This window comes from Apus apus, chromosome 1 (assembly GCF_020740795.1).
Source record: "Apus apus isolate bApuApu2 chromosome 1, bApuApu2.pri.cur, whole genome shotgun sequence".
Classification (NCBI taxonomy): domain Eukaryota; kingdom Metazoa; phylum Chordata; class Aves; order Apodiformes; family Apodidae; genus Apus; species Apus apus.
Genome location: NC_067282.1, coordinates 181,921,865 through 181,937,599, shown reverse-complemented (window position 1 = coordinate 181,937,599; position 15,735 = coordinate 181,921,865). Strand labels below are relative to the sequence as shown.

Sequence of the window (15,735 nt, the reverse complement as noted above, 5' to 3'; positions counted from 1 at the left end):
AAAAGGAAATCTGCTTGATCAATCTTGCACATTTGTCTGCAAACAAGGGTAAATATTAATGGAATAAATTCTTGGTTGGCTGTTAGAGGGTTCTTAAAAAATTAAAGGACAAATTTTCTCATAAGCAAAGTTTATCTAGCAAAGATAGATCATAAATCCAAAATAGCACTGGTGCGGGATATTCAGTAGCGTAACTGAGATCATAATGTGTCCCTCTATAGTTTCAGTAGACCTAATATGGTCCATAACAGTTTTTTCCAGCTTCTATTCAAAGCTGAATTTCAGCTATAGTAAAGTAGAATTCTCTGGCAACTTGCCCATAACCTTTAAACTTTTCTGGTTGATGATCGTAATACACAAAGGCTTTTTATCAGTAAGCTATGTCTGGATGGGAACCAAACTCTGACTCCTACTCCTTCTCCATGCCACAACATTTTTGTAAAGCTGAACAAACATATTACACCGAACACAGGGCTTTGAAGTGTAAACACCAATACACTATATTAACACAAAACAGCCCAAAAATAAGACACTTATAGCCAAATTATTTCTGCAGTATGCAATGGCTAAACAATGCAAGAACTTTACCTAAAAAGATCCTGCATAACTGTAACCTGCATTTGAGTGGTGTCTGAAATGGACTATCAATCTTGTTTCTCCCCGCCCTTCCCCCCTCCCCGAGCATGAATTCATGACTAAAAATAAAAAGGAAGTGGAAGCCTGACAGTCTCATTTCAGAGACTTCCTGGGACAACACTCAAAAGATCATCATCATATATGCAGATTTGAAAAAATTAGGTTACCTGAAAAGGCTTTTGTTATCTGGCATAATCCCTCTTTTCTGCAAAGGAATTGCTGGATTTCTGGAAGTACATTTACCTGTGTGCAAAAAGAGAAGCTTTAATGGTTTCATTCTGAAAAGGGTTATTTTTGCTCCAGCCATTAATGGGTTTGTGTTAAATTTATCAGAGACACCTCATGTACAAAACTCCTGTCAGTGTCAAGAGGGATTTACAACTTTGACATTCTTTCAATGTGGGATAATGAAGTTAAATTTTGGGCTCTTCCTCCATGGCCATCAAAAAACAAAATTTAAAACTTTAAGCGCTCCTCCTGGCTGCTGAGTTTTCACCTCTTCCCTGCCCCCTTTTCAGTTTCTGCAGCTTGTCTGTTCTCTGCCAGTTATCAATCACTGTCTCTCCCTGCATAGAAACAGGCAATGCTTCTTGAACTGCTGTACTTGGGAAGAGTGGTAAGCAAACACAGCTAAACCACATTCAGGCTCTACAACAAAGAAGGGTACTGCACTGCGCTATGGGCATGCCAGGAGCGAGTAATGTTAGTCCAATATTTAAAGTTATCTGGACATGTGGGACATCTGGTTTAAGTCCCTGCTGTGCTGCAGACTTCCTGAGGGAACTTGGACAATTCCTTTGATCACCTTGTCTCAGTTACTCATGCATGAAACTTCTGGACACTGTAGAGTGCTGTAAGGATTATTATTATATTCCCCCTTTACTAGGCTCTCATGAGACTCCACCGGGAGTACTGTGTCTGATTCTGGAGCCCCCAAAATAAGAAGGATGTGGAGCCCTTGGGGAAAGTCCAGAGAAGGGCCACAAGGATGATCACAGCAGCCTTCAAGTATCTGAAGGGGGCCCATAGGAAAGCTGAGGAGGGACTTTTTACAAGGGCTTGTAGAGAGAGGACAAGGGGTGACGGATCAAAAAAGGAAGAGGGGAGATTTAGGTTAGACATTAGGAGGAAATTCTTTAGTGTGAGGGTGGTGAGACACTGGAACAGGTTGCCCAGGGGAGTTGTGGAAGCCCCATCCCTGGGAGGGTTCAAGGCCTGTTGGATGGGGCCCTGAGAAGCCTGATGTCGTGGAAGGTGTCCCTGCCCATGCAGGGGAGTTTGAACTAGTTGATCTTTAAGGTCCCTTCCAACTCAAACCATTCTATGATGCTATGATATTGCTCAGTATTACAGGCTCAGGTATAATAATATGTGTAGAATGAGCAAAAACCATCTTGCAGAAACCTGAGATGTTTTATGGTCCAAGACCTGAATCCAAAGCATGTCTATTTTTGTGAACTGGAGCTGTTATAGAAACTTCAATTAGAAAATGCATCCTGTCCCAGGGAATCCCACCGTTGTATGTGCTCCCAGCTCTGATTTGTATGGACACAGTGGTTTTCTGCATTGTCATGAATTTCAAACCTCAGTTAAATACCTTTTAAAAGCAACTCTATTTTTGCTACTCCCTCAGGTCAGAGTCTATACATTTGGGTCTTGTCACTATTATCTGTGCCATCATACGTGAGACACAAGCCAAGCTTTATCTGTAGTTTGCACACAATTTTTTGAAGAAAGCCCTTAATTTGTCATTCACATATTTTCACCAACAAGTCAGGTGTTTATTTAGACCTTTGCAAATACATACGTAACATAAACTATGCCCACAACACATTCAAGTGAAAAAAACAACCAACCAACCAAACAAAAAAAGCCAAACCCAACCAACCAAAAAAACACAATCCTGAAAATAACGAGAAATACTGGCACCACTGACATCTGGGACCGTGAGTAAGCAGGTTGCAGTACCAGAGCAAGGAACTCCTATGAGGGCCCTGGAGGGATGGACACTAGTCTAGCTCACACATTATCAATTTTAGGAGCACTGTCACTGTTTGGAGAGGTGCCTAAATTATGTTTACAAAGGAGAAAGTACATTAGATGAAACGCCACAGTGATATAACATGTGAAGCCTAAATTACTCCAGATTTATCCTCTGCCTCTGCTATTATTCTGAAATATCATACTCATTGGCAAGTTGTTTCTCCCCATTTCTAAATTGTCTTTTCCAATGGGGCAAATTGCTTAAATTTCCCTTGCCTTTTGTAGATGCTTTTGCTGCTTGACACACTAGTTGAGGGTGGCCATGAATGTAAAAGTTCAAGCTACAGAAGAGAAATGGAAAACTTCACTCAGTTATAACAATTTTCAGTGTTTACACTGAAACACATCCAAAATAACACACTATTTCTAAATGAGAAACTGTTTTTGATCACTGGGTGTGCTATAAAAAATGAAATGTTGGTATCTGACAAGTATTTCTCAGTAGATAGGAAACTTGAAAAAACTTTTTTATTGCTTTTAAACCATGCGATGCAGTATAAAATAAACATTTGACACTTTTCTTTTTATGAGTGAGTGCTGAAAGTTTCGGCTTGTTCTGTCCTCTCATTCCCACAGAGAATAACACAATAATATAATACCTTCTGGAATAACTCGAGGTGATGCAAGTCACCTATTTGGATGCAGCCAGGACCATCATTTTTTCTGGAAGACAAGCAGATCAACAGATCCCAAGGGCTTATGCCACCTATCAGGAGAGAAAAAAGTGTATTGAGAAAGAAAATATCACACAATTCGTATTTGAAGCAAAAAATACTTACAGACAAATCCTGAGGATAGCAAACTGTTGGAGCATTAGGTACCCGACCAGCTACGGGTGGCAGAAGGGAAAAAGACATATTCACTACCACAGACCAAGCTTGGAAATTATATTTTGTTATTTCACAGTTGACATCTCTTGTTGTACCTGCCTACTGATGTCCAGTCCCCCAGTTTCTGATTCACTTAGCATTCAGAAATGAAAAAGGTCAATAACATGGTGCTGCTTTAATTTGTTCTTTTTTTCTGAACTCCTCAACATGCACAGTTATAATAGATATTCACGACATGCAGTGTGATCTTCTGACATCTTTCATTATTTGGAAGTGAAGTTTACAGGAAATGCTATTGCAGGATCGTGCTGTTGCAAACAGCTGGAGTCTCTAGCCTGAAGTTTAGTGTAGCAGCTTTCTAAATACTAGACATTAGGTTACCATCATCTAGAAGTGATATACAAGTGGGAATTAAGTTGCATTGAGCAAGCAGGAAGCTGCTGAGCTAGCTCTCACGCTTCCTTTCTGAGGTGAAGCTGACCTATGAGACCATGGGTTTCTATTATTAAGAAAGAAGCAACACAGGAGTCAGAGACAGCTGCTTGAAGAAGAGATAAAACTAAATTGCACCAATTAAAACATCATTATGACTTAGAATGTACAAATAGGTTTTGGAGTTGCCCATGTTGCACCGTGTGATGTGGTGTGGAAATGCCAATGTAACTTCAAATGAGCTTGGTCAGCTCCCTGAATTGGTTATTTGTTTTCTTCTATATCCAGCCTTCGTACTCCAAACTATTTAGAGATGATGGCATCTCTCAAAAGGTTAAGAAATCACTACATCTGCTGAGGACACCAGGAACATGTTCAATAAAGAGTAAACTATTTCAGTGACAGGATGACAACCAGAAATAAAGAAGTTTCAAACAGAAAAAGCAGCCAGAAAAGCTGTACAGCAGCCAAGGCAGGGTACAGCATTAGGCCAAAGCTTGCTGAACAACAGCTATTTCAGTGACTGGTTGGTTGGTTCTTTTTCGCTAGGTTCAGAAGATTACATATGTTTTATTTTCTTTTATGCTATCCATCTTTGATACCTTCCTCACTTTATTAGATTACCCCCTAAATTTGGTCGCACTGACAGCCCACAGAGACACTTATTTTGGCTGAGTTCCCTTTCCAAAACATAATTTTTTTCCTATCCCAGCTGCAATCACAAATGCCAAGCAGGGTGAACCTTTTGTTTAAGGAGATTTAACATTCAATTTACATTAAGTACAGTAATGAACTGATTGTGCAGAATGGTCCTGGACTATGAAAATAACTATCAGCTTTTTAATGTTTATAAGCAATGCGACAAAGTTGAAGAGCAGAAATTTCAGTTATCTTGCAACCCATTATTGTAAAGTATCCTTCAGTTTCACATTACAAGAACCAGTATTATGGTATAAAAATAATGAAAGCATGTGAAATTTAGGTAAGACAGATTCACTATGTACTCCTTTGCAAAAGAAACAAACAAAAAACTGCAGGTAAAAATAAAAAATGGCACAGATAGCAAATAAATGAAACATTAAAGATATGTACAAGCAAATCCTTCAGTTTAGTGCAACTGGGTGACAGTGTTACCAACCTACTCAATGACCTCACCAGCTATGTAATTATCAGATAAGCAAGATGTTATGCCTTTGACTAGTGAACACCTTTGAATAAATCATTATAATTACATATAAAACACAATGCCTAGCTGTGTGCAAATTGAAAAGGAGCTGGAGGGAACTCCATTTCTCAGAAGCAGTTAATTTCCTTCCCTTGTTTATTGTTACGCATCCTGGCCAGGGATTAATTTTATCCCTAACTCCAAAGGATACACTGCACTGTGTATCATTTTCCTTCAGGACACAGAAGTGTGATCAATATGCATGTACCAAAGAGAAGCAAAGGAAAAAGGGTCCTCAGATATAGCATGTTTCTGAGATAGTGCCCAGGAAGTAGAACATTTAGCTGCTAAGAAGAATTTTTCAGGAGAGTTTGAATGCCTGACATTATTTTCTATTTAGAGTAATCAGACATCTAGCCAGTTTTTCAGTACAGAACAATCAGAACTGAAACATGTCTATTTATAGAAAACAGGATACTTCCTATTAAAAAAACAGTGTGCACCTAGTGCTGTCTCTGGGATCCAGGCTGACGGAGTGGTCTGACTTCTATTTAAATGTACATTTTGCATCAACTACACCTGAAAAAATATTATTGGAAAACAAAAACGAAAGAGGCGTGTGTTACAACAGATACTTAGCTTTCAAACAGACTCCTCTGTGAATAGGTAAAGACTGGAAACTGCCTCTGTCATTCCCCTCACAGCTTAACTTTTTGTGGAAAATGAACATCTATGATAATGAGACCATCGGTCTGTCTCCCTTCTGCAAATGTAATAATTATGAAACTGTGTCTCAGTGAAAAACTGCTAGTTGTATTAATGTTCCAGTATATCACATGGCCCAGGCAAAGGATTCCAACCTGTAAGGCATTGCATTTTAACACAGAAGATCCTTGTCACAGAAATTATGTATAAAGCAAAGCAGGGTACAGAGTGGGAGCTAAAACAGTCTACAATAAAAGGAAAGGAAGAACAAAAGTGACAGTAATAATACAACCCATCTGCACAGAAAAACTCAGGTTTGAAAATGGTTTTAGAGCTGTTTAATGAAGAAACACTAATAAATTCCATATTATTTAATTTTCAAAGTACACACTATTTTGCTCATTTCCTGCAGACTTCACATCAGAACTGTCTTTGGCAGGACATTTGCAGTGGAAGGTTAAAATGGATACTTCGTATTTGAACAATCTACCTCCTTGCAATATACATGAAGTTTTTTCCACATAAAGGGCTTTGTCTACAGTTACTGAAATGTTGTGTGCCTTATTGAGCAAATGAGTGGAGCTCAGCATGCAGGAGCAGTAGACCAGTTAAAGAGTGTTAAGTCCCACCTCATGGAGATGTCTCTACTGCTTTGTATTATTTTGCATGTGCAGTGGAAAAGCAGAAGAGCCATATTTTCTTAAAATGAGAATGTACAATCATGTATTCATCCCCTCTCTAAGCATCTTTTCAAACCAAGAGTTTTTAGCTCAGCCTGTTAATTAAAGCCTAGATAAGAAATGTTCATCTGCAGAATTACATTTTATTTTGCCAGCAAAGTGAACTGAATGTGGGTATGGATTCATCTATCTTTTAGGCCAGCTCTTTCTCCCTCCTCTCCTCCAGTCTATGTAGCCCCATCTTGCATCCTATCTTAAAAAGATGTGTATCTCATGTTTACCTGAGAATATAAACCCAAATTGCTAATCCAAGAACCAGTAACACAGCACTTTGACTCCAATCTGCTGGGACCGCCTTTCATTATTCTTATTCTGAAGGAGTTATACAATTCAGAGGGCAGTAAGTTTCAAATTCAAATTGATATAATGCACAGATTATAATTTTCAACAAGATACCAATGTTTTCATTGGCTTCAACTCTGACTTGTTACTTGGAATAATCAAAATGGTTAATGTGGAAAAATAATCTAAAAGAAAACCTAGGGAGAAAAACAAACATGTTGTTTTTAGCAGCAGTGGAAATAGGAATGCAGAGACCAATACAACAATTTACCTTTAACTATAAAAATATTCTGCAGAAAGTTTTTGTATTTTGATATTATAGATCGAAGTGAATAGAAACAAAATGAGAATTGTAGGATTTAGTGGGAGTTTAAGTTTACAGCATTTACATTTACATATAAACATCAAGAATTTCTGAAGGTAATTTCTAAAATTAAATAATCTTGTTCCTGCCTTTGAAATTATCACTTTTTCTCCATAAGCTATGGCATTGGAGGCTGGATTTTGCAGGAAAACTCTTAGATGCATGTAGCTTCATAGAATTTGTAATCTTTTATGTGTACACACAGAGAAAAATATTATTTTATTTAACCAAATGAGAAAGTTTCATCTCAATACCATAGCTTGAAATTTCATTTTTCAGTGTTAAGTTCCTCATTCTGAATTTTGCAATGAAAGAACTTTTAAAATAAATCACAATTTTCATCTTTTACGTTCATCTTTCTGTACTTCATTCATTCTGAGTAATGAAAAGGCTGGTGAGCTTTACTTTTGCACTCGCTTTCAACCTCACCCTAAAAATAATGAATTTACAGACACTAGAGGATAAGAAGATAACAAGAAACAGCCAACATTTGTTTGTCCAGAATACATCATACAAAACTAGTCTAATTTCTTCTGACAGGGTAACTGATATAGTGAACAAAAGAAATGGTAGCAATGAAACAGTTTGACCTTAGGAAGACTTCAAACACTGTTTCCACATAAGATACCTGTCCGATGACTGCACAGATAGTTGAAAAAAGGAACTCTAAACTATCAAAGTGGATTTTTTTTGGAGCAGAACCTCAAAGCACACCCCACTGCACATTCGGTTCTGTTCAACTTTCTCATTAACAAAGTGAATGATAGAACAGCAAATACAATTACAAATAGCAAACGACACCAAGTTGAGTGGAAGTATAAGCAGTTCACACGTGAACTCCTGCTTTCCTGGAGATGGCTGAACACCTGCCTACTGATGGGAAGCAGTGGATTAATCCGTTGTTTTGCTTTGCTTGTGTGCGTGGCTTTAGCTTTACCTCTGAAACTTCCTTTATCTCACTTTTACCCTTCTGATTCTCTCCCCCATCCCACTGGGGAGGAGTGAGAGAGCAGCTGTGGGAGGCTCAGTTGACACATTAAATTGTGTTCAAATACACTTTTGGCATGTTGGAATCTTGATCTGTAAAATAATATTATGAATGTAAGTTTTAGCTTCGTGTGTCAACTACAGGGGAAAAAAGTCAAACCCTTCTGCTTCTGCAGGAGTGGAGTGAGCATGGATTGAACCAAGTTTGGTGAGGAGGCATATATTTATGGAAGTAGTAGCTTGAGTACAAACCCAACTTTAAACAAGACAGAGGAGTATGTTTTACAAAGCAGGTTTCTTCCCTGCAGTGTAGTCAATTTATAGGAGCCTATCATTTGCTAGTCAAGAGTTTAGAGTGGGAAGACTACCAGATGTCTGAAAGACAACTGCTGCCTCAGTGCCTGACTCTTTATGTCCCTCAGTATCCCGAAGAGCAGCAGCATCAGGCAGGCTGCATGATGGGGTTTGGGGATGTGGGAATTCCACACCTCTGAAGATCTGAGCTTCACTGATAACGCTCCAGGGAAAAATATCCTTTGAAGCCTATTTCTGGTTATGGCAGCTTGGCTGTCTCACTTGTGCAAAGATCAGAATGCCACTTGTTGAACTGAATGCTTTCTCTTCGTTAATGATACAGCCTTCTGAAAGGTTTTTATATCACTATCTCATTTGTAAGGCTTTCCTTAAAGGAATGTGTCATACCTGGGTGTGCAGGAATTTTCCCCTTATAGAAGAAGCTATTTGAAGTATTTTAATTTCTTTTTCAGCATGAAACACATACACATGAGCTGTCACCAATTTGAACTCATTACAACAGCAATGAAGAAATGATGACTCCGCTGAGTGAAGATAGTGTAGGAAAGATGGTGAGGTTTCTGATATTTTATTAACTATCCTGGAAAGCAGCTGTTCACCTCTCCATGTGCAAACCTTTCACCTTTTCACACAGCATGCTCCATGCTACTTGTTGAAAATGACTGTACTCTGCTGTAATGCAGCAGACTGCAGTCCAGTCCAGTAAACCTCCCTCCTAACTAGATAAATTAGGCTGAAACCTTTTGGCATATCAATTGCAGTGTAGTATTGTAAGTGTGAAAAAAACCCCTAAAAATCCTGCCCTGTGTATGAGACTGAGATTGTTGGATGCAGTTAATTCATTCACAAAATACTTTGTACAGTTGCTGTATGGCTGCCAGGAAAAGGCAGCAGGAATCCTGAGGAAAGTCACTATTCACATCCCTTGAGGATGGTCAGGGTTTTATTTTGGCTCAGCTACCCCCTAACTAAGATGATCTGAAGCGCCAAGGGAAGCATTCTTTATGGAGAAGAGGCTGGTGTGAACCAAGTGGAACCAGTCTAATTCCCAGGACAGCTCATCTGTCCCTGAACAACTTAGCACAAAACACTGCCCTGTGCTAAAAAATTAATGCACAGTCACATCTGAGTTCAGCATTTGGGGAGTGAAACAGCCATTCGAAGTCCTATCATCGTGTCTCAGCCATAAAAACAGGGTAATGCTTGACTATTTTGTATCTCTTCTGCAAATAATGCAAGGAGATGTTAGGTGTAATTATAAATGAGGAGTGTTTCTGCACTTCTCTGGAAAAAAAAAAAAAAAAAAAAAAAAGGGTTATTTCACTGCTGTTTCCTTACATCAAGAAGCCCTTATATCAAGGTCTGCAAGCTGGCTTTTCTTGTCAATCCAAAGCAGAATTTTGAATGTACAAAAATAAATGAGTGTAACAAGCCAAGAGCTATCAGGTTCTCCCAGAATTCTTCTCAAATTTGGCAAGATGTTTCCCTTTTTCCACCTGGTCTCAGACTAAAGCTGCCTTGGGCCTACCTGCCGAGCAACCAACCAGTTACTGTCTTCCTCATTGGAGTAGTAGATAATACAAGACAGATTACTTTCTCTAAAATAAGCTAAACAAGTTTACTACAGGCATAAATACAAGAATGGAGAAGAGACAGGACAATCTTTTCTCCATTTATTTCACAGTCAGTCATGCAATATATTTACAACCCTTTCTTCAGTCAAATTACCTTACTATAAGCATCAAACACAAAGGAATTTGCAGACTTGCAGCAGATGCAATGTTTTTTTAATTTGCAGATAACTGTCTGTAAGACAACAAAAGGCAGTGCACACACAAAATAAACGTATTCTGAAACTATATCTGTATATTTTTCTGTACAACCAAAGAATGAGAGGAACACTGGGAATAAAAGTAACTGAAGTACATTCAAAAATTACATTAGTCTGACATGGGGAGAAAAGTACCACGGTATGCAGGACAGGTGCATTGGATGGTTCTTAGTTTATTGGGGGGAGACTGTCAGGCTGAGGATGATTCTTCACAGAGTTGTATTACAGACTGTAATTCTAACAACCTGTAGATTTCATTATAGCATAACCTGTCAACTCAAGCTATGAAAATATGTTGTCAAAATACTTGCTGAGCTACAGTAGAGTTAAACAGCAAACAAAAGGAAAATATGTAGTCCTGACCCAATGGCAAACACATTGGGACAATTCAAACACTCAAGCCTGTTATTCCACTTCTGTGCTTACGCACTGTACTTGGGATGAATATTCAGATTACTCTGCTATGCTCTCCACACATGGATACTTTCTGCATAGCAAGCCTCAGTGAAACCAAAGCATCTAATAACCCAATATGGTATGCTCAACTTGTATGCAAGCTAAAATGTTTTACATCCCTATTTGCTCCTAATGCTACAATGCTTACTCTGTACGTGTTTCATACACCAGGTAGGCTACCACAGTTAAAGCTGCAAGATACATTTCTCACTCGAACAAGAAAGCATTGTGGGACTGAGACCTAACCCTTTCTGGTCTGGAAGTACTTGATACCTAGTTAAAGCACATAGCTGTTACAGATGTGCCAAAGCTCAGTTAATCTATCTGTGTGGGTGCTTCCTTACCTTCTGTCAAGTTGGAGGAGGAAACTGTCTGACAGAAAAGCCAGATTGAGAGGTATTAGTCACAGGCCACTGACAGTGGACTGTGATGGAAAACCAGGTGTAAAGAGGAAAGAGAGGATGTGCATGTGGGGAGTGGGTGGGTCATGTAGTTGAGATATGCAGGGATCAAACGGGATGAAGGGGAGGACATGGGGAGGGCAACTTAAGGAAGTTAAGGAAGCTATTGCCCATGTGCTCCATCTGTCACTGGCACTGGAAAAATTGAAATTATGTCCCTGTCCTGGTAGCATGGTTTGGGGCACAGCATGAGAAGTGATGCTGGGCCATGTATAGATCAAACAAAATAAATCAAAACTTAACCAGATTTTCACACATGCATCCCACTCAGGGAGGAAACCACACTGCTTCATGTGATGAGGAGTAGGGTGCTCAGCTCTCTAAGTCTCAGAGGAGAAGGAAGAATAGCTCCACTGCACCCTGTGCCCCAGCAGAAGACTCTGCCTGACACTGTTCCCTTTGGACAACCCTCACTGATACATGATGCAAGTTATTTTAACAGATAACTCTTGGGACTATATTCAGGAAATAACTTGGTATCCCTGTTCTGTGCACCCTGAGGCAGTCATGTGGAAAAGCAGCACAATGTCATGAAGTGAAAGGATGTATCATGAGCGAGTGAGTCAAATCCAAGTCAAAAAGAGTTCATGTCACAGCTTTTGAGCACTTAACCGTGTGCTGTTTGTGTGCATAGATGCCTGCTCTGATATTCACAATATTCATCAACATCTCCACTTTTTATTATGAAGTTATTTTAGTTAAACTTCAGGTAACATAAAGAAAAGCAGCAGTTTAAATAGGTAGTTACCCCTGTCACTCACTCAGCAAAGTGGCAATAGGAGGAAACACGTACAACAACGAAGAACACACCAGGGACAGGGAAACCTGCTCTTGGCTGGATACAGAATTGTCAGATACAAAACCAACTGAGCCAAGTAATGCAAAATCACAAGGATTAAAAATTCAATTACAGAAACTTTTACTAATAATCTAATTACTTTTGCAGGGAGAAAAGAAAAGGGTAATTTAGCCTGTGTGTCCATGGTGGCAGCAACTGGAGTTGAGTGTATATGTGCATGTGCAAGGGCTGACCAGGGGATGAGGCTGTGGGTGCTGCCTGTGTTCGAGCACTGAGTGTAGCTGGCCGTGTGTGTATGTGCGCGCTCTGTGGGGGGAGGTGTGTGTGCTGGCTGGGAGCATACGTTGTTTTGCTGCTGGTTGGACATGGGAGCACAGATCTGTATCAGCCTCACCTCTGTCAGGCTGTTGTATTTGGTACTTGGATGAGTGTGCTCATAGGAGCTACAACAAAAACAGAGGTACTGATGCATCTTCCGCACTAGAGTATTACCAAACGTTTTGATTCTTATTCTTTTACAAGGAAGAGCCTGAGTGTTTAGAGAGGTGCATGCAACAAGCAGAAAGAGCTGGAAGCTGAAAAGAAGATTCAACGGGTGATTCACTGGGAAAGTAGCACCTGGGGAGGTCGAACTCTGCCCAAGGAAACCAGACTGCCAGGTTGAGTATACTCAAGGAGTAGATGGTTTGTTTGCTTTAATGCCCTCTATCATTCTAATTAAAATGAATTAGGATAACATTTACAATGTTAAAAGTACAGTGTTTGATCACCTATGCAAGAAACAAAGACACCTATTGTGTGAATGGCAGCCCTTTATCACTACACTAACAGCACTTCTACACTAATTAATGAGTCAGATTCCTTAATACCCAAGAGGCAGGAGACAACCAGAATACTGAAAAAGAGAAGCTTGGGAATAGAGGCAGCAGCTAAACTAAACAGTGTGAGGACACAGGCTCAACCACTGGCCTGCAATCATCCGCTGTTTGTTTTCCTCTCCCTGGGTGGCCATGCAATGCCCCAGGAGACAGTTCAAGACAGTGACAGTTCCTAAAATTCATCGAAGAGCAGGCCACCCTCAGTCAAGTAAAAAGAGTTTAGATACATGGACATGAGCCATACTGCATTACTTGTCTTCAGGACTAGGGAATTGACCCATTTTATTTATGAGTTAGACAAATCCACAGAAGACAGTGATGCAATAATTAAGTCATGTCTAATGTAAGGGAGGTTTCCAACTGTACTCCACACATACTATTTTCTGTGCAGCACCGTACACTGCCTTGTAACTCCACTCACCTGGCATGCCATGGGGTAGTGATTTGGTAATACAGATTTTATCATAACTACCACATAGCACATCCATGAAACACGTGCTCTAAACTAGATTTTAAAATTCTCTCTCCAAACACAGGGTGAGATCTCTCACTTTTGAAGGTGAACAAAAACTTCCACATTGTTAGATCTGCAAAAAATGTGGACGTACGGTCTGGGATGTAAATCAGGTATGTCATGGAGATGAGTAGAGAAGAAAAAAACCTGCTGCTTTCTTCTGCGTGACATCCTCCTGTAGTAAAGAGAGCAAACTAACTAGTCTACAGTCACCTTCTGTGCTAGGACTTTCCTGAATACTTCTTTCTTTCTATTCTTAGACCTTTATGCAAAGATCCTCTAACCTTTTTTCGAAAGCTGTAGCATTTCACTCCATGTGAAAATAAGGTTAATGTGCCAAACTACTTATTTCAAGTCCTTGTCTTTGGCCTACTCTTTACAGAAAAACACATCAGTATTTTTTTTGTTAAAGACTGACTTCCATAAAGGCCCCAGTGATACTTAGCCTCATTGTGGTGGTGAAAAACAGAGTGAGGGCTCTTCTTTTTTTTGAGAGAGTTGTTAAAGCCTGATGAAAAAAAAAATTAAATGCCTAATTCCTATTTAGACAGACAAATACTTCTGAATTTGGTTCGAAATAGCTAGGTCTTGTTCTTATTTTCTTTATCAGCCTGTTTAACAATGTACTTTGATATGCTCATAGGTTTTCTATTTTATTTCTTTTAAAAGAAAATACTTTCAGCAAACTGATTTTCTAACAAATAAAGAAAAAATTGTTTTGTCTTATTTTGTAATTTTACACTAAAAGTCCTTTTTCAAAAAAAATTATCAGTAGAGTTGTATTCCAACCGTAAGATCTAAAATAACTGTGTTTCTGTCAGATTTATCTTGCATTTACACAATGCAAAAGAAAACTGTCTTCTATGTGCATACACACTTTCAGTAGCTGCTATAAATTAAAAATTAAACTCCTTTTTATAGCTAAATATTTATTTTGGAAAACATTAGCACAAATGTCAGAAACAAAGTAATTACAACAATGAGCTTGTTATAGAAACACTTTTTGCCTTGAATAATTTGTTTTAAACTTTCAAAAATGTGTACCAGTCAGCTTCAGCTATTCTGTCCTTCCTTCTATAGAAGTCTGAATATATTTTACTTACACGAGGCACCACTGAGCAAATATATTAAGACTATATTTTTTTAATCTTTTTAACCAGTTAATGTTACTCAGATAATTTTCCTTTGTCATTTTTAAATCCAAATCCCTTCTATATTTTGCCCTTCTCTTGTGAAAAATGGGCATTGTTTTGTACAGGGATACGCCTGACAAAAATGATAGTAACTAATTATATGTGGGTCTTTCCTTTCTAATCAAAGAGTAGGTGTCACTTTTAATATATAGTTTTCTGTATTAAGAATTTTTTTCCAGGAATCTGAAAGCTCTCATGACCAACTTGAAACTGAGGGATAGTTTTGATTTCTGAGTACGTCAAAGAAGCTTCCTTTCTTTGCAACATCTGTGCAAACTAGGATTACTTCCAAATGGACAACCTCAGGGGCTGAATAAAAGAATATTCAATACTCACAAAAAAATCAACTTTGAGGGAGTCTAATGAACATCAGGAGGGTAGAATAACCATTCTACTCATGAAGGAAAGGCTCCCTTTTGATGTAAAAAAAGCCAGCATAACAACAATGGGGTGTGTGAAATTTTCAGAAACATGTTCTAACCCGTGGGTGGTTACTGCAGTTTTGATGTCTGGGACATTTTTGGGATGCAGCTTTCAAAAGAGCTGTTAGCTGGAAGTGGATGCAGCTGGAGAAAGTTGGAATCTGAACCTAAGAATGAAGTGGGCTGGCTGCAAATTATAATGAAAGCCCACACACTGTACAAGATTTTTGCTATCTGAACCAATAAAAGTCACAGTAGCTAAAGTAAAAAAAAAATAAGAACAAAACCAAACAAACTCAACCCCAACTTGCTTTGGTTTCAGAAGTAGTAATACCTCTACCTAAAATGGGAGCACAATGATGAAAGACACAACACTACTCCCAGCTGACCAGGGCTCAAAGCCAGTGAGTGCATCAAAAAATGTGCTCAGCTTTCAGCTGCCAGAACACCGGGCAACACTAAGGCAAAAATCCTTTAGACAGTGGCCTGGCAGGACTGCTCCAAGCTGCTGGCCAGCCTTACTGCCATTCTCCCAGCACCTCTATTAGTAGACAATCATCTAACATTTAGGAACAGACATATGTGTTTATAAAACAGTCTCCACTTGAACCCTGTCAGAGCCAGGATTCATTTCTTAATGGGACGCATTTTAAAGATACTTAAAAAAACAATTATTTGCTGT

General features: G+C 39.0%; 1 protein-coding gene across 5 annotated transcripts in view; it reads right to left on the bottom strand.

The window, feature by feature from the left end:
- CPED1 (cadherin like and PC-esterase domain containing 1) overlaps positions 1–15,735 on the bottom strand; it is a 142,672-nt gene that overhangs the window by 106,690 nt on the left and 20,247 nt on the right. For all 5 annotated transcript variants that reach the window (XM_051632171.1, XM_051632162.1, XM_051632180.1 and 2 more), the window contains exons 4-5: positions 3,279–3,385; positions 804–879 (exon numbers count right to left, since the gene is read on the bottom strand). In XM_051632171.1, the coding sequence (XP_051488131.1) occupies positions 804–879; positions 3,279–3,385 (183 nt within the window). The remainder of the gene's footprint in view (positions 1–803; positions 880–3,278; positions 3,386–15,735) is intronic.